Source organism: Syngnathus scovelli, chromosome 3, assembly GCF_024217435.2.
Source record: "Syngnathus scovelli strain Florida chromosome 3, RoL_Ssco_1.2, whole genome shotgun sequence".
Lineage (NCBI taxonomy): Eukaryota > Metazoa > Chordata > Actinopteri > Syngnathiformes > Syngnathidae > Syngnathus > Syngnathus scovelli.
In genome coordinates, this window is record NC_090849.1 from 9,492,132 (window position 1) to 9,510,504 (window position 18,373).

An 18,373-nucleotide genomic window follows, 5' to 3' on the forward strand; every position below is an offset into this window, starting at 1 on the left:
CAGCATCCAGCAGGCGTTCTTCACAGACACTAAAACATTTAATGATTCAATTCCCAACTTGGTTCTTGTCACTGATGGGCAAATTGGTGCTATTGAAAGTGACTTAACCCTCTGCACCATCTGTTCTCTGTGCCTTCTAATTCAGAACACAAAACAGTTTTCACACAGGCCTAATGATGTGTACCGCACAGATGAATGGCGATGCAAAACTACATTGGCCCTTCTTGGCCTTGTTGCCGGGCTTTATATTTGCCATTGGCAATTATTTTTTTGATTTTGAATTAAAATGTTCTGTCTCATGCTCGACTTTACATGCACAAAGTCACCAAGTGATTATTCTAACCCCATTCACATAGTAAATCAGTACAGTCAAATTAATGAAACAAATGACAGATCACAATTTTTATTAACCAATAAAAGAAATATTTATTTTCTTCTGCTTAGGTCGCAGAGTCAGTAGCTTTAACAGGGAAACCTAGACTTCCCTCTCCCCAGCCACTTCATCCAGCTCTTTTGGGTGCATCCTGAGGCACTACCAGGCCACCTGAGAATCATAATCCCTCAATGTGTCTTGAGTTGTCCTCTGGGCCTCCACCCAATAACACATGGCCGTATCACGTCTCCAAGGAGGAGTTTAGCATTCTAATTAGATGCCCGAGCCACTTCATCTGGATCCGCTCAATGTGGAGAAGAAGCAGGAGCTCTACTCTGAGCCCCTTCTAGATGACCTAAAGTGACTGATAAATTGTCAGCTTTACTTTTTAGCTCAGTTCCTCAACCACAACGGACTGACATAATCAGCTTCAGTGCAGACTCTGCACGGATTCGCCTTTCAATCTCATGTTTTATCCTTTTCATCCTTCCCAACCTTCTTTCCACCCATTAACACGTGTCTGTAACACATCTCCAAGGAGATGTCTAGGAGGCATTCTAATCAGATGCTCGAGCCACCTCAACACCTCAACTAACACAATCAGAGCTGCTCCCTTAGTAGAAAGACACGATTAATACACCATTTCTATGCTATTGTCTTCAATTAACCTACGCTGGCCAATTTGGTGAAGTTGAGCTCTCTCTGCACCCGGATCTGCCCAAATTTTTGTTTCTAAAAAGGTGCATATTTTCTGGGTCCTTAGGTGTCCCTAAGTACGAATATGCCACGCTTTTTTGGTTATGACGTCACGTACACGAGATATGCATCATCTATATATAGACTATGGGCTGATACGTGCACAAAAATCGGAGCATTCTGACGATTTACAAGTGTAACGTGATGTAATTTATTTGAATGTTCAGAGTTAGTTGTGCTTTGCACGTAACAGCTGTCTGCAACATGAAAGGGACCATTTCCACAATTTTCAATGGGCAGGCATGTGCAACGCCTCCAGTCAACGGCAGCCGTCATCCCCAGGGTATGGGGACCAGTCGTAAGAAAATGCCGAAGTTTCTATGAACACAAGTTGGCTTTCATAGCCGTATGTAGTATTTGCAACAAACTTTCAGGGAAAACGGTATAAAACCACGGTACAATAAGGGCAGTGGACTGAAGATTGCGGTACCATAAACGCAGTGGACAGCCGTGATTTGTAACTCAGCAGTGATCATGTTCAGCCTTGCCACTTCCAGTCAGAAAACGGATCACACGACCAGTGCTTCTCACACATTCTGTTCCGGCTGGTGGTAACCACGGAAACATTTCATGCACAGTGCCACGCGGCACTTGGAGCACGCACTGGACGGACGCGACTTGCAAGTCGGCAGTGCGCACTTTCGGCCTTGCTCCGCCACTTCCGGCCAGTGTTCCATGCCGTCGAAGCGGGAGTCATCGGCAACTGCGCACAGGCGCGGTCTGCCCACTCTCCAAGCTCAAGTGACGCCTGGTGCTGCAAGCAGAGTTCGGGCCACCTTGCGTCGGAAGTCCAGCAGAGACATCCCGCCGTGCTCATCCAGCCGGTGCAGCACCCATGCAGTGAAGACGGCTGCGTCCGGCATCCAGGTGAATATCGGCCACCACCACTTCTTTCGGCGCATGTTGATGCGGTAGAGCCCGATGCTCTGGTCGGCGCGGTCCGTGCCGCCCATGCTGTGGTTGTACAGCTGGACAACAAATGGCTGGTCCACTGCCACCTTCCTCTTCTCCTTCCATGACCAGCGTGACGCCTTCTGCAGAGGATGCTCGGTGGCGAGGGTGGAGGCGATGGTGACCACGGCATTATCCTTCCACCGAGTGAGCGCTATCTTGTTTGCCGTGTCGTACACAACAGACACGGCACCACGCGGCTTGCTCTTCATAGCCTTCTGATCTGTGATCGGGCAGGAGCGCGGGATGCGGTTTTCTCGGATCGTCCCCGTGCAAGCGTAGTCCCGCCTGTGCAGCTCTGCAACTAGCGGGAGGCCGGTGAAGTAGTTGTCGGTGTAGACGCGTAGCGGAAGTGCACGCGCAGCATCGGGGAGGTAACGTGCTTCAATTCTCCGATGGTGAGCTGGAAGTTGGAGTCAGTCACCGCCGCATACTTGATGGTCTCTCGAACAAGGTGAGGATATGCATCAGTAAGGAAGAAGCCTAGCTTCTGATTTGCGCTCTTTCCGACGATAATCGTGGGGGCGGCGAGAGGCCTGGCGTCCGGGAATTTTGTCAGGCGCAGACTTCACACTGACCGCGGGGGGAACAATGAAGATTTCATCCACAGCTGCGTCTTCATCTTCACCTTCGATTGCATCGAGGACATCCAGCACCGATTTTGTACCCATAGACACCCATGGTCTATATATAGATGTTTTGCATAAAATAATACATGGAGGAAATACGTCAGGGCGAATCATCACTGCAATCACATCAGTCAATAACCATTATATGATAATTGTTCCCTAAAAGTTTCACCCCCCTATCTCGAGTCTATCATAATATCCCGGAGCTCACCTTTGATCATGTTCCATCGTGAATCGCAACCGTCCGGCTTCACTCACCTAGCACGACTGACTCATACACTGGGCAGATGGCGGCGATTCCGGTTTCGACAGGTCAAAGACTGGTTATAACTGGATACAACCGGCACGAATGCTGGTCGTCATTTGAGGACGACAGATGTTACGGAAATTGGAGCATCTAAATATAGACTATGGGCAGAAACGGGTATACTGAGGGTGTAGAGCTGGTCCACTTTTTTTTACCAGCAAAGACAAAACCCATACTGCTTTTCCTGATTCTGAGATTAAATTTTTCTACAGCACCGCTGAATAGACCTCACCTTGGAGGCTGAGGATTATGCTCCCCCTGTATTTGGTACACACCTCCACTACCTTGATCTTCCAATCCAGAGGCGCTGAATTGACAATGTCCATGCAATGGTGCAGAGACGTGTCAACCAGGACAGTCCCACAACATCCAGGGCCTTTCAGAACTCTGGGTAGATCTCATCCATCCCTGGAGCTTTGCCACCAAAAGGCTATTAAATACCCACGTGTCGGTCCATGTTCTGAGAGCTAGCTTCTGTTGCTGTGGATCAGATCACCAAATTCCCCTCTGGCTGCTGCCCAGCTCACTGGACATCTGACCACAGACCACACTGGTGGTGAGCCCATGGGAAAGGGGACCCACATTGCCTCTTTGGGCTGTTCCCGGTATGAGTGCAGCCTCAGTCTGATCTACAAGCACTGGTAAGCGAGTGCCACCTCCAGGTCTGGCTTTATCGTCATAAAGGGGCTTTGAGCTTTATTTGTTCCCTCACCTAGGACCTGATTCCCTGGGTGATCCTGCCAAAATCACAAAGCCCCTGACAACTTACTAGCTCCTATACGATCATTGGGAAACACTTTACCATGGCACGCCCTCTACCATGATAAGCTGACGGCTCACAGAGGGGAACATGTTAAACAAAATAATTCATAACTAAATAAGTAAATAATTGAAAAAATAACATACATACTACAAGCATTTGCGCATTTCAATTTACACTTGTCCATTGTCATCATTTTAGATGGGGAGTGTCAGTGCACACCCATTTTATGACATGTTTTGCTAGATTCAAATCTGGGCTGTTGCTGGGCCACTCAAGGACATTCATAGTACCGTATTTTTTGGACTAAAAGTCGCTCCGCAATATAGGTCGCATTAGCCATAAACTGCACAATAACGTGAAAAAAAAACATATAGAAGTCGCTCCGTAGTATAGGTCGCATTTTGGGGGAAATTTATTCAACAAAATCCAACACCAAGAACAGACATGAACGAGCAACAACAGGCTAAACCAGGGGTGGGCAAACTTTTTGACTTGCGGGCCGAATTGGGTTCTAAATTTTGACCGGGGGGCCGAACCAGGAGCAGATGGATGTAGTGTTTGTGTGAAGTAATATAAACGACCTGTAAAGGTCATTGCATAAAAGGTTTTGGCCTTTAGTAGGTAGTAAAGCGTGGATATTCAAAAAATGTTTTTTGAAAACAAATGCATTTATTAACAGCATTAAAAAAAAAAATCCCTAAAAAACTGCTATCAGTGATTCTCATAAAATACGACACTGTTATTATGAATAACAGTCTCTATCACTTCAGTGCCTGCAGGTCAGATTAATGAAAGATGTTTTTCTTATGAGCTCACATCAAACGGCAAACATTCTGACCAAATATATCATCTTGAAGAATCGGTGAAAGCATACATCTAAATAAAGTAATCAAAACGGCAACACGGTGAGGGGTATCTGAAAATCAGAGCAGAGTTTTAACTCACAAACACCTGGTAACAGAGGTGAGGAAACGGGAAACACTTCCTTAAAATAAGCCTTAAGAACTTTACAGGTTAAGATTAGTCACAAACAGGTGGTTCATCAATGTCCTTGAGCATCCTGCATTGTTTGAAAATGAGAATGGTCGCTAGTTTCAATCCCTGCTATTTGTACAGATCATATTCAAAATGCATTTTTTTACAACAAACTTGAAAGCCTCCCCTTCATTTTCAGTGGTCTCCCTTTTTTTGCTAGTGTGTCATAGTCTGGAGTAAAATTTTTTGTGGCAATTCTTAGGAGAGATCCGAGGTGTTGGTCCGTTTACCTAGATCTGTGACGGGTTGATGTTGATGTTTATGTGGCTGAACGTCACGTCGCGTACGTCGAGCCAAATTGGCCACTCTTTTTAAACACTCGGCACTCAGTGTCCACCTTGCTTTTCCTTGGGCGACTCATTTTAATGGAAGGATTCCAGGGGAAGGTTTGTGGGTGGCTTTAACGTAAAACTGTATCCGAAAGCTCGGCGCGCATATTACAAGAATGCTGTCGTCACAGCCCACGCTCTAAATTCGGCACGGATACAAATAGAGCGCGAGTGCACCATTTCCGTACTACTGAGTACGTACACGCACTTGTGAGTGTGCACCGAGCTTTCTGACACGGCTTCCGGTAGTAAATGCGCAGGCGAGTGGTTCCCCATCTACTGGGGAAACGCAGTCATTGCAGGCAAAATGACCGAAAAAAAAAAGTTTAATAATACAATTTATTTAGGGTTGGCGGGCCGGATTAAACGGTCCCGTGGGCCGGATGTGGCCCGCGGGCCGTAGTTTGCCCAAACCTGGGCTAAACGATAGGTATGCTAACGTGACATAAACACAAACAAAGAGCTGAGAACGGGCCTGACGTACTAACATTCAGAGTTATTCAAGTAACTATTACATAAATAACATGTTTATAAAACCATCTGTGTCACTCCAATTCATTAAATCCATCAATTGTCCGTTATGTCAACAATGGGTGCGCGCCGCTGACGGCGCTTGCACTTAAAAATATTCCACAGGCCCATATAACGATATATAAATTATATATCAAATAACTATTATATAAGCAATAATATTATCAAACCATCTGTGTTACTCTAAATCATTAAATCCATCGATCAAATTCCTCGTCCTTTGTCAACAACGCCGCCTGTGCGCCCTGACGTCAGCCTCGTCGTTATTCCACAGATCTAGTATATAACTATATTATAGCGTTAACAAACTACAAGGAAAGACGTGGGTTTGGTAAACGTCTCTTTATTTAACAAAACAAGAGTTCAACGAGCCAACAACTACTGACCTGTAACGATAAAATCATATACAAGATGCGACACGAAATAAAATATATCAAATAACAATAACATAAATAGTTCACCGCCACACGGCCCCAAGCACTGGCGTCGACTTCCAGGTGTGTGGCGGCGTGGACTTCCATCCCCGGAGGTGGCACTTCTAGCCATGGAGTTGGAAGAGAGCTCCATAGAATAGGACCGGGCGTCCGCAAAAGCCATGTCCGAGCCCCATCCACCGTACCCGGACAGCCACCCGGCCGAGCACCGGCCCCCGACTTCCATCCACGGAGGTGAAAGAGAGCTCCGTAGAGTAGGACCGGGCATCCGTAAAAGCCATGACCGAGCCCCATCCACCGTCCCCGGACAGCCACCCGGCCGAGCGCCGGCCCCCGACTTCCATCCACTGAGGTGAAAGAGAGCTCCGTAGAGTAGGAGCGGGCGTGCGTAAAAGCCATAATAGTTTTTCAAACCTTCTGTTTCACTCCAAATCATTAAATCCTTCAAACTCTTCGTCCTCCGTGTCACTTTCAAACAAAGCTGCTAATGATGCCGGTAGTACGTGGGGCCCTTCGTCATCTTCGTCATCCCGTGATCGAATCTTTTCCCTTTAATTAAATAACCGCCGCGCCGCACTGCTGACATCACTTGAAATTCAAATTACAGTAATCCCTTGCTACATCACGGTTTGTTTATCGCAGTTTCACTTTTTTTTTTATTTTGAAAATTTATGAAAAAATTCACATATAAGTTGCTCCTCAGTATAAGTCGCTCCTCAGTATAAGTCGCCCCCCCCCACCAAAACTATGAAAAAAATGCGACTTATAGTCCGAAAAATACAGTATTGTCCTGAAGAAACTTTTTTTAATATCTTGACTGTGTGGTTAGGATTGTGCTGCAGCCCCGGGGACTGTGTGCTTCATCTTGCTCAATAATGAATCAACACCCCGCGTAAAATCAAGAATGGGTGCTTTGAAGCAGGTTTCCATTTGTGAAATCAAACCAAATGATAGATTGGTTTTCTACAAATCTACATTTGACAATGCTGAATACATTTTCTCCTCAATTATGGTGAAAAAACATTGTACCTGATGGTTTGAATGCTGTGAGTTGCACCACCTGATTCAAAAGAACAGCAGCAAATAAGCATTTGGTCATATGAAAACAGCAATTACAGAAAAAGTCTCAACTAAGTATACAATTAAAATGGAGACATGTTGCTTACTTGGTTTCCTGGTGCTGGTTTCAATGAGAAATTCACAAAACTTTCTTTTCTGAAACTCTCTGAAAGACAAAATCCCAGCTATCAATTATTTTTCATAAACTGTATTTTTCTGTTAAAATTGTTTTTATAAAGAGATTTAATTTGAATACCCAATTTAACTTTGCTAAATAGAGTACGTATTTGTGTTGCACACCACACAGAGAAGCAGACCACACACATAGAGGCATGCAAGGGCAGATATCAGGCAATGAGGTGGACTGAGTTCTGTGGCCCTGAGCTGAGACGGTAAGTGGGGAAGTGATGCATTGCTCAAAGGACTACTACCATCTCTTGAACTGGTAGCTGTACTCTATGAATATGTAGCAGGAAACTAACAGGGGCCTCATTTCCAAAGCCCAGGTCGTTATGGATGAGCAAGTAAGATGCCATAAACAGGTAAATCATCATTCAATATTCACGTGAATGGCGGTTTCTGTTAAAAATACAACATGGATTTGTTTAATATTTGTCTCAACAGCATGTATAACAGAAAAACCTACCATTTTTGATAACTAGTGAAGTAGAACTAGAACTGGGGGGTCCAGACGTCTCACTGGTTTCGGGACTGGAAGGGGTGGGTGGGCTGCGGTCCCAAGATCTTATGGGAGCTCTCTGAGAAGGTAGGAATGTGGTTGGCTGGGAGCAATTCTGTAAGAACCCGTGAAACAGAAAACATAACTTCAACTTGACCAAAAAAAAATGTTTTTAATGGGTGGGGCAACTACCATAAGTAATCACTAAGAATGTTTGCGTGTATGTATGTGTGTGTGTGTGAGTGTGTGTGTGAGTGTGTGTGTGTGTGTGTATATATATATATATATATATATATATATATATATATATATATATATATATATATATATATATTAATATATATATTAGTAAAAAAAAATATATATATATATATATATATATATATATATATATATATATATATATATATATATATATATATATATATATATATATATATATCCATCCATCCATCCATTTTCTGAACCGCTTAGTCCCCACGGGCGTGCTGGAGCCTATCCCAGCCGTCATCGGGCAGTAGGCGGGGGACACCCTGAATCGGTTGCCAGCCAATCGCAGGGCACACAGAGACAAACAACCATTCGCACTCGCACTAATACCTAGGGACAATTTGGAGTGATCAATCGGCCTACCAAGCATGTTTTTGGGATGTGGGAGGAAACCGGAGTGCCCGGAGAAAACCCACGCGGGCTCGGGGAGAACATGCAAACTCCGCACAGGGAGGGCCGGAGGTGGAATCGAACCCGCACCCTCCTAACTGTGAGGCGGACGTGCTACCCAGTGCGCAAACAAACACCCCCTTTTCTGTTTTTTACTAATAGCCCAATTTCACAGCCTTAACAGTGTCCATATCAATGCTTGGTCTTATTGGATTTATGAGAATCTACTGGTATCTTGTTTCCCATGTAACCATAGAAAATATACTCAAAACCTGGAGTAATCTTTTTAGACACATCGCACTAGCATTATTCTGAACACTACTGTATGTTACCACAGTTACAAGACTCAGGTTTACAAAAAGGTAATGTTTACATGTTCAATGAATCAACCAATCAAGTCAAGTCAAGTTTATTTGTATAGCCCTAAATCACAAACAGTCTCAAAGGGCTTCACATAGCCAAAATTGACAATTATTCTCAAAGCATCCCCTGATCATAAGCTCCCAAAAGGGCAAGGAAAAACTCAAAAAACCCCTGCCAGGGGAAAATGAGAAACCTTGAGAAGGGACCACAGATGGAAGGATCCCCCTTTCAGGATCACCAATCAATCACAAACGAAAACAATATGCTTATCTAATTATAAGAGAATCTACTGGTATCTTGTTTCCCATGTAACGATAAACGATATACTCAAAACCTGCAATAATCTTTTTACTCACATAGCACTAGCATTATTCTGAACACTAATGTATGTGTAAGGTTGTCACAGTTACTCTGATTTACAAAAAGGCAACGTTTACATGTCCAATGAATTAATCAATCAATCAATCAATCAGAAATGTAAACAATATGCTTACGTAATTATGATGTCACCACTGCTACATTCTACATTTGAGGCACTTACTGTGAAAGATAGGGCTTTCCTCTTTTCCTTGATCCTCTTTATGGCATTCCTCACCTAAATGAGAAAACTGGTATTTCAATCAAAAGTTGGAAAGCCTTCAAAAGTCAAATGAATACAATTTAATAATCTGGTATAGTAATTGACAATGACGGTAAAATAAATTGAATGTACCTCACTGTTGTAAACAGCATAAACTAAGAATATATACAGGCCCTGCGGAAGATAAAATACACAATTAAGGAAGCAACAGTAAAAGAAGCTCACATAGAGACTACAACAGAGCTCACATCTGTCCAAACTGTGTGTACATGATTAAAGTTAAAGTTAAAGTCCCAATGATCATCGTCACACACACATCTGGGTGTGGTGAAATTTGTTCTCTGCATTTAACCCATCCCCATGTGATTTTGATCCATCCCCTGGGGGAGAGGGGAGCAGTGAGCAGCAGCGGTGCCGCGCTCGGGAATCATTTGGTGATCTAACCCCCCAGTTCCAAACCTTAAATGCTGAGTGCCAAGCAGGGAGGCAATGGGTCCCATTTTTATAGTCTTTGGTATGACCCGGCCGGGGTTTGAACCCACAACCTTCCAGTCTCAGGGCAGACACTCTACTACTAGGCCACCGAGTTGATGATGTCATAAGAATAATATAATACCCTTTGAGACCCTTTGAGAAAGATACAGATCGTGACCAATACATAAATTGTTGCCGTAAAAGGGAAGAGGCTATGTTGAATTACTTTATTTCTCTTTAAGAAATTCTGACTTTTTCCAGGTGGTTTGTCTTGTCAGCCCAGTATTATGGCAGCACTGTGGCTGCCGGATCACAGCAAGAAGCTTTTGGCTCAGGCAACATTGAGTGAGGTTTAGATTTTGTCGCTCGGCTTTTTTGTTATTTTGATACTATTAAAGTTGACTAGTCTTATAGAAGTGCTGGTTTAATAAAAGTCTAATATCCCAATGGGATTAGTTATGGCCAATTTTTGGTCATTTTTCATGTACAGTAATTTTCATTAAAAAAAACAAAGCATATAATGAAAACGTTGTTACAATTGTAATATTGTCAATTTGTAATGTGTTCTGTATTGTTGTATTGTTCAATAAAGCACCATGAAGTACCAGTCTAATAGAAGTATAATACCCCCATGGGATTAGTTATTGTACATTTTTGGTCGTTTTTTATTGACAGTAAGTTTTTATTAAAAATCTTTATGTCTTCTATATTATGCTGTTGTTCAATACAACACTTTATATAGCTATTGTGAAAGCACTATATAAAGATGTATTTTATTGTATTGTATTGTATTGTATTGTATTGTATTGTATTGTATTGTATTGTATTGTATTGTATTGTATTGTATATACAGTAACGTTATAATCCAGATACACAAGTAAGCATTTAATTTATGAGTAAATGTAGCTTATTCCACACACCATGCTGTCATTCTCATTTGATCTTGTTTCAAGGACTTTGATGTTTTCATGATTTGTATTGATAGGGCTGGGCCAAGGGGTTTGCCTCCAGGGACAAGGGGTTTGCCTCCAGGGACAAAGGAGAAAAAATCTTAGATTGGTATATGACTGACGCTGGTCCAAACGAGTGGGCGAGTGCAGAGGTGGACTGGGTGTACTTGAGTACAAAGCTCGGCAGTGGACAGCAGAACCACGCGGTGGGGCAAGCTGAAAAGAAGGCACGTGTGCGTCAGTGGAGCGGTGCCTTGAATCAAAAGCAGTGTCAAGTTGCCCGAAGAGTTTTTAAGGGTGTTGAAGCACACCAGGAGCAGAGCTGCCATTTTGATGGGTCAGTTCAAAGTTTCCCCACGGAGCATTGCATAACAGGATAGCATAACCCAGAGTGACCAGATTTGGGTTTCTGAAAAAGAGGAAAAATGTTTTTGGAGGGGGGCGTGGTCATATTTAGGGGGAGGGGTCATTTGGGATGGGGTGGGGTCATTTGTTATGACACAAATGACATGGTGTCTGTATGGCAAATCCATTTATTGGCCCGAATAACACAAAACAACATATATAAAATAACAAAAACATATTTACACTAACACTAACTAGTCTTATGGTGGTACACTACGTTAAAAAAAAGACAAAAGAAATACAGCCATAGGTGTAGCATTTGAAGAAGAAAATAGGGCTCCTCTTCAGTCCTCCTCTTGTGGGCTGCGTTGGCATCTGTATTTACCACAGACACGCCTTGCATGTCAAGCACTCATATTCATAAGGATCACGACCCTGGCGAAAGCACGGGTATTTGAACGTGCATGTTCGTTCCGGCATTGCTTGTAAACACTCGGTGTAGACTGGCCAGCCCACCCTACTTCGTAGCCAAGTGACTACATTTGAGGAGAAATGCATATGATCCATTTGTGAACGATATAAAAAAACCTGGAATTGAGTGAAATGGAATGAAGTGGCAATTCTATTGACAATGTACTGTACATGTATTATGTTTGAGGCAGTCCAATAAAATCCCGGCCGAGTTTTGAAACTCCCCCCGGATGTTTTTTAGGGCTCAAAAGTAGGACATGTCCGGGAAAAAGAGGACGTCTGGTCACCCTACATAACCATAAACCAGGCCATTTCTGTCCAGTGGCAGTCTGAAAGCGGACGTTTTGTGTGCCAGCAGTGGCAAGGCTACTACGTCAAAGAATGAGCATGGCAGTGTAACAATTCTAAAATGACACAGAGGAGTTAAAGGTTGCAATGAACATGATAGCAAGCGATATGAAAACCTACACAAAGCAACAGGTAATTATAACAAATATATTGCAAGACAGGATAAATATGAAGCACGAACTGAAAATTGAATAGTTGGAAGATAAACTTGATTATGCAGTATTACAGAAAAAAATAAGTATTAGTGGTTATGATGCACCACCTTGTCGATGAAGAAAGCTATTAGACCTCTGGTTGGTGCATCTTCCCTGGCTTGGACCTCACATCAGACGAGACAACCCTCAGAATTTAAGCGTATCAGTAACCACACAAAAATAAACTAACACAGTTAGTTGATTATTTTATTGTTACTTGACTGTTTCTGGAGCAGTTTGCAGGCGAGTGCAAAGCAGATGAGATTAAAATCAGCACCTCCAAATTTGAGACAATGGTCATCAAACAGAAAGGTGTTGGTTAGGATTCCTTCTGGAAGCCTCGAGGGTAATGTGTTTTATGGCTCACTTTAAACCACGAGGATTGCACTTTTGACTAAGGATGCCAGATTGCTGTTAAGGTAAGATGTTTTAAGACATATTTACACAAGACAAACATATTTATTTGCCGATTCATTGTCCTTGTACTGTGGTCATATGTCTCAGCACTCCTCTCTCCGACTTCTCTCAGCGACTCCTCCTGGAAATCATTTCCATAAATGTTTTAACAGGATTGGTAAAAAAGGGCAGCCTTGGTGAAGTGACATGCAAGGGGTGACATTGTGTGACTTGCCAGCAATGCGGGCCAAACTCTGAAACCTGTCGCACGGGGACTGAACATCGTATATGGAGGGACCATACAACCATGGCACCCGGCAAGGTCAAATGACTTCTCTAAGTCCACAAAGCACATCTAGACTGCTTGGGTGAACTCCCCTCAAACCTCCACGACTCTGCTGAGGCTCTCGATCTGGTCATTTATTCAATACCCAGGATCATGCTGCCTTTCCTGAATCTGATAGTTGACTACCTTATGGACCCTCCTTTCCAGAACTGTAAATAGACCTTAGGAGTGGAGTATGAACACACCCTACAATCCCACCATCACTTTCTGTCAATCCAGAGTCACTGGCACTGACGTTCAATGTTGCAGAAGCTTGTCAACCAACACAATTGCACAACAACATGAACCTCAAAGTCCCTATCCCAAAGTTAATAGAGGAGCCAACATTTGTGACTGTTGGCAAATGTGGCAAAATGCTCGACTTATACTAGAAGTTAGTTTTTTCTTGTAGCAAATCAATTTCAAACAGCTCAAAATCCTGTTTGTACAGTTCAATACTTTCTTCAAAAAGTAGAGAAGTACAGCAGAATGGCGAATATCAGGCGACCTTAAATGAACACTGATGAGGACGCAACATTCTCTACATTCGAAAACACTCACGATTGTTTGCAGCTCAGTTGAATAGGGATTTTAGGTACTCCAAATTATTCGCATTCACTCTTTTGCCACTTAGGTGCTTTTTACCCACCTTTGTGACTCCACTGCAAATTAAGAGAGCCCAAATTAGACTCCAGACTCTGCTTCCTCACAAGGGAGGCATGCCACTGGAGTTAATGGTTAAATTATAAGATGGGTGAAGGGTCTACCATGTATGTATCAAGATGTGCATATAGGTTTACTTCAATACAAAGTAGATCATGAGCACTTCATCTTTGCTTCAATTGAACTAAGAGTGATGTTAAATGGTAATGACAGAAAAGTATTGCGTGCCACAATGCATCCTGGGAATGGAAGAGTTGCTGAAAAGTACACAACACATTCAGAATAGTTGTCAATTGGTTTAAAGTGCACAAGATGTACCGTAATTTTCGGACTATAAGTCGCTCCGGGGTATAAGTCGCACCAGCCATAAAATGCACAATACAGTGAAAAAAACCCATATATAAGTCGCACCGGAGTATAAGTCGCACTTTTGGGGCAAATTTATTTGTCAAAATCCAACACCAAGAACAGACATGAACCAGCAACAACAGGCTAAACGATACGGTATGCTAACGTGACATATACACAAACGAGGAGCTGAGAACGGGCCTGAGTAACATTCAGAGTTATTCAAATAAGTATTACATAAATAACACGTTTATCAAACCATCTGTGTCACTCCAAATTATTAAATCCATCGATCGTCCTTTATGTAAACAATGCCGCGTATGCGGCGCATATGCGCCGCTGACGTCAGACTCGTAAGTTGCATTTCTAATTATTCCACAGACCCATATAACGATATATAAAGTATATTTCAAATAACTATCATATAACAACAATATTATCAAACCATCTGTGTCACTCCTAATCATTAAATCCATCGATCAAATTCCTCGTCCTTTATGTCAACAACGCCGCACGCGCGCCGCACAGATCTAGTATATAACTATATTGTAGCGTTAACAAAGTACCAGGAAAGACGTGGGTTTGGTAAACAGCTCTTTATTTAACAAAATAAGAGTTCAACGAGCCAACAACTACTGAACTGTAACGATAAAAACATATACAAGTTGCTACACCAATTACGCATGATTTTGTTTTGCTACTTTATGAACTCTTGTCCAAAGTTGATTAAACGAAAATGTTAAATCAACAACCCATTTGTATTATTTCACTCCCTTACCCAAAAAGAATTGATCGCAAAATTGATAGGCAATCGGATCATTAGCAGTATTGGCATTAAAATGATGGCAATAAAATAATTACAAAGTTAGTCACAACATAAGGTTTCATATTTGTTCTGCACATTGTTTTTAAAAAAACCAGTAGGTATTTAGATTGTTAATAATATAACGAACAATATTAGTTAGTGATCATATTGTAGGTTTTACATATTCAATCCATTGTACCATATTTTCCACACCATAAGGTGCTTTGGGTTAAAAGGCGCAGACTCAATTGCAAGGGCTTTTCTGTACTTAATCCACGCATAAAGTGCACCGCGTTAGAGCGCATGCGTGCCATGACATTTGGTAAATAAAAAAATTAGACGGGAGCAGTTTATTTAACCATGTACTCTACCGTACTCACATTATTGTTAATCAATATTCAAACGTAAATCCATCAAAGTCCTCACCTTCTATATCCGAATTATACAGTTAGGCAAGTTCACCATTAAACATGACAGGTTCCCTCTCACCAGTGTCTCAATGTTGACACGTTGCCCTTCGGTAATGGCAATGGCAATTGTGCCTCGTAAGCATGTCTCTTTGTCGATGCCATTTTAGAGGGTCCTAATAGTGTTTGCTTTGCACAAACCGATAGTATTTATTTATCAATCGCGGCATATTATGTAGAGTTCTCTGATTGGTTTACAGCCTTGGTTTACATGTTTAATTTACAACATAATGTCCTCTGATTGGTTCATTGGGTCTACATATTACGTCTATATATTATGTCCCTGTGGCGGCAGCCAGACAACATTTACAGATTTTGGAATTCGGTCTACACAAAAGGTGTACCTTATTATAAGGCGCACCTTCAATTTTTGAGAAAATTCGGAGATAAAAAATGCTTTTAAGTGTGCCTTATGGTGTGGAAAATATGGTCATTCCATGGATAGCTTCTGCCTGTATTTCACTTGAGGATGTAAGAATTGCTTCTCAGGGTTACTGTTTGGAGGTACAATATACTGCTCCCACTTCAGGAAAGTTTCCCAAAAGTGTTGAGGTCAAGAAATGAAGGTAATCGTGAATAATCTCTGAAACTCACAGTAGCCTAAGCTTCAATGGTATGTTTCACTGTGTGGGATGGTGCATTTGCATGATAATTATTTTACTGCGACTATAACATATTGTTATACAATGGCAGAAAATGATCAGTTAGAAACTTAAGATATTTTCTATGGGCAATTTTCATCCTTTGAAGATGAAGGTTCCATAGACTCCAAAGAACCTAACAGCTTTGAATGACTGCTTTCTGCTCCATCTGTAGCTTTTTAACATACTTTTATCCAAATAAATATTTTTGCTCTTTGAATCACACATTTTTCATAGCCCAAATGAGGGCGAGATTCACTAAGAATTCACTGTGGCTCCTGATAGTGGCTTTAATTGTGCTTCATTTACTCTGGCAGTTTGCTCGTTCTTAATGTCTTATTCGCAGAATTTTTTTTCAAATCACATATACTAGCACACAAAATTTGACAGCTGAGTGCCATTTGTGCCTGTTTACCCACCAAATGTACACATTTGTCGTGTACCAAATGTCTTTCACTCAATTCAAATCACAACTCAAAACACACTTGTCATTTTGATGTTCCACTTTCTGTTTATTTTTTTTAGTTTCTTTTTGCAGTCATTCCAATTCTTACTGTTCTTTTAATAAATGTATTGCAACATTGCACGAATAACTGCCCTCTTTCATTGTACGAAATTATCAGGTTGACAGAGGTCGGGAGGGAATAATTTTACGCAAATAACCGGTTTGAATGTTAGATGAATGGATGGATGTCTTGTGTATTTTGGACTGAGAATTTTCCCCCACATTGCTCTGGTAACAGGTGAAGAGGCTAACTACTAACGCCACTTTTACGCCAGCTTTTTCTGTAGGTGTTATTTGCGCACCCAAAACTGTGTGGCTATTAGCACTGGTGTTATTATGGTGCTCAATGATAGTAGCTAATCTATGCTCCACCTCGCCTATCCTTGAGTCGCAAGGAGTTAAAGCCTATTTTTGTTTGAACTGTAATTTAAACCTCTTTATGGATGACACATTTTTAACACTCAACAGTACATATTAATAGAGACATAATTCATTGTTTTCTTGGTGTATGACTGAAACTGTTTTGGTCCAAGGAAAACACAGACTGATTTTGCATTCTCCTCCTACCGACATGAGGAAGAACTCCTACTGTCTTGTTACATGCCCTCAGCTGGACACAGGCCGTAAATCGAAATTAACAAGCAGCTCTCTGGGGGTCATGTAGGGGCTAGCTTTTGATTAATTAAAGATCAGAGGAGGGTGGACGGCTAGTTGAGGTAAGAAAAAAATGAGCCAAGACAGAGGATACTGTGTAAAATAAAAGCAAAACAGGAGGACTGCAAAGACAGAGATACTGTGTATAATAAAATCAAAGCAGGAGTACTAACCCCCCAAAAGAGTGAGATGAGAAAGGAAATGGTTTCTATGTAATCAGGGGAGGAGAGCTATAAAGGTAGATATGGCATGAGCTGACTTGAGTCTCCCACACACTCTCACACATAGTATGCATCATGCACATAAAGTACTTACAGTGATATGCTTGAGCCTCAGTGGATGTTCTTACAGTCAAATTTCAAATTTACCTTACCTGTTTTATTACCCAAATATGAGAGAACTTGGGAGTGTGCTTTCTTAATAGAATATAAAATATCTAAATAGGCTAATATTGCTTCTTTTGATGGAATATGAGCTATCCCAACAAGGATGTATGATGAGGGAGGGTCAAATAAAATTTGTCTGATGGGCCCATGCCATGCTCCTAATCCAGAAATGTCAGGAGTGTAACCAAGGTCTGTTAGACACAATGAAAGTCAGTGCATGACTAATACTGTATACTATATGCTCGTATTCAAAGCTATTCTCACTCTTCACCAAAAACAATGTCCAAATCCACCACACTGATTCAATTTAAGTAAATTTATCCACTAATCCTGTTCAGGGGAAAGACAGACTAAACCATGAACTGGTCGCCAATTAGTAACAGACCACCATTTAGACTCACATCCACACCATCACTAAGAAGGAACTGAACCCACGCTGCCTCCACCAAAGTCGACTACACCATGAGTGGAATAATATGAGTGATATATATAGTGTGTGTGTGTGTGTGTGTGTGTGTGTATATATATATATATATATAAAAGTAAATATAATGGTTCAAATGAACACAGTGCATTGTTTTCTGAATTGTGCGCTCCCACATTCCAAAAACATGCATGGTTGGTGTATTGAGCACTTTAAATTGTCCTTAGGTGTGATTGTGTGTGATTGTTTGTCTATATATGCCCTATAATTGTCTGGCAACTAATTCAGGGTGCACCCTGCCTCCTGTCCAAAGACCACTGTAATAATAATAATAATAATAATAATAATAATAATAATAATAATAATAATAATAATAATAATAATAATAATATATCGTGCTTTTCTGGACACACAAAAACGCGTCACAGTGGATACATTATTCTTGTGCTCACACATTGACACTCTTGTGGGGGTAAACACATAAGGAGCCACAACTGCCCTGGGGCAGGCTGACGGGCAGGCTCCAGT

General features: G+C 41.7%; 1 protein-coding gene across 2 annotated transcripts in view; it reads right to left on the reverse strand.

The window, feature by feature from the left end:
- Positions 1–18,373, reverse strand: part of adgrd2 (adhesion G protein-coupled receptor D2) — a 53,143-nt gene that overhangs the window by 3,718 nt on the left and 31,052 nt on the right. The window contains exons 20-24 of one of the 2 annotated variants that reach the window (XM_049764193.2): positions 9,582–9,623; positions 9,411–9,464; positions 7,814–7,961; positions 7,275–7,333; positions 7,138–7,168 (exon numbers count right to left, since the gene is read on the reverse strand). In XM_049764193.2, coding sequence (XP_049620150.1) covers positions 7,138–7,168; positions 7,275–7,333; positions 7,814–7,961; positions 9,411–9,464; positions 9,582–9,623 — 334 coding nt within the window. Of the gene's footprint in view, positions 1–6,392; positions 7,169–7,274; positions 7,334–7,813; positions 7,962–9,410; positions 9,465–9,581; positions 9,624–18,373 lie in introns of those variants that run through there. The other variant, XM_049764192.2, reaches the window with a different exon arrangement.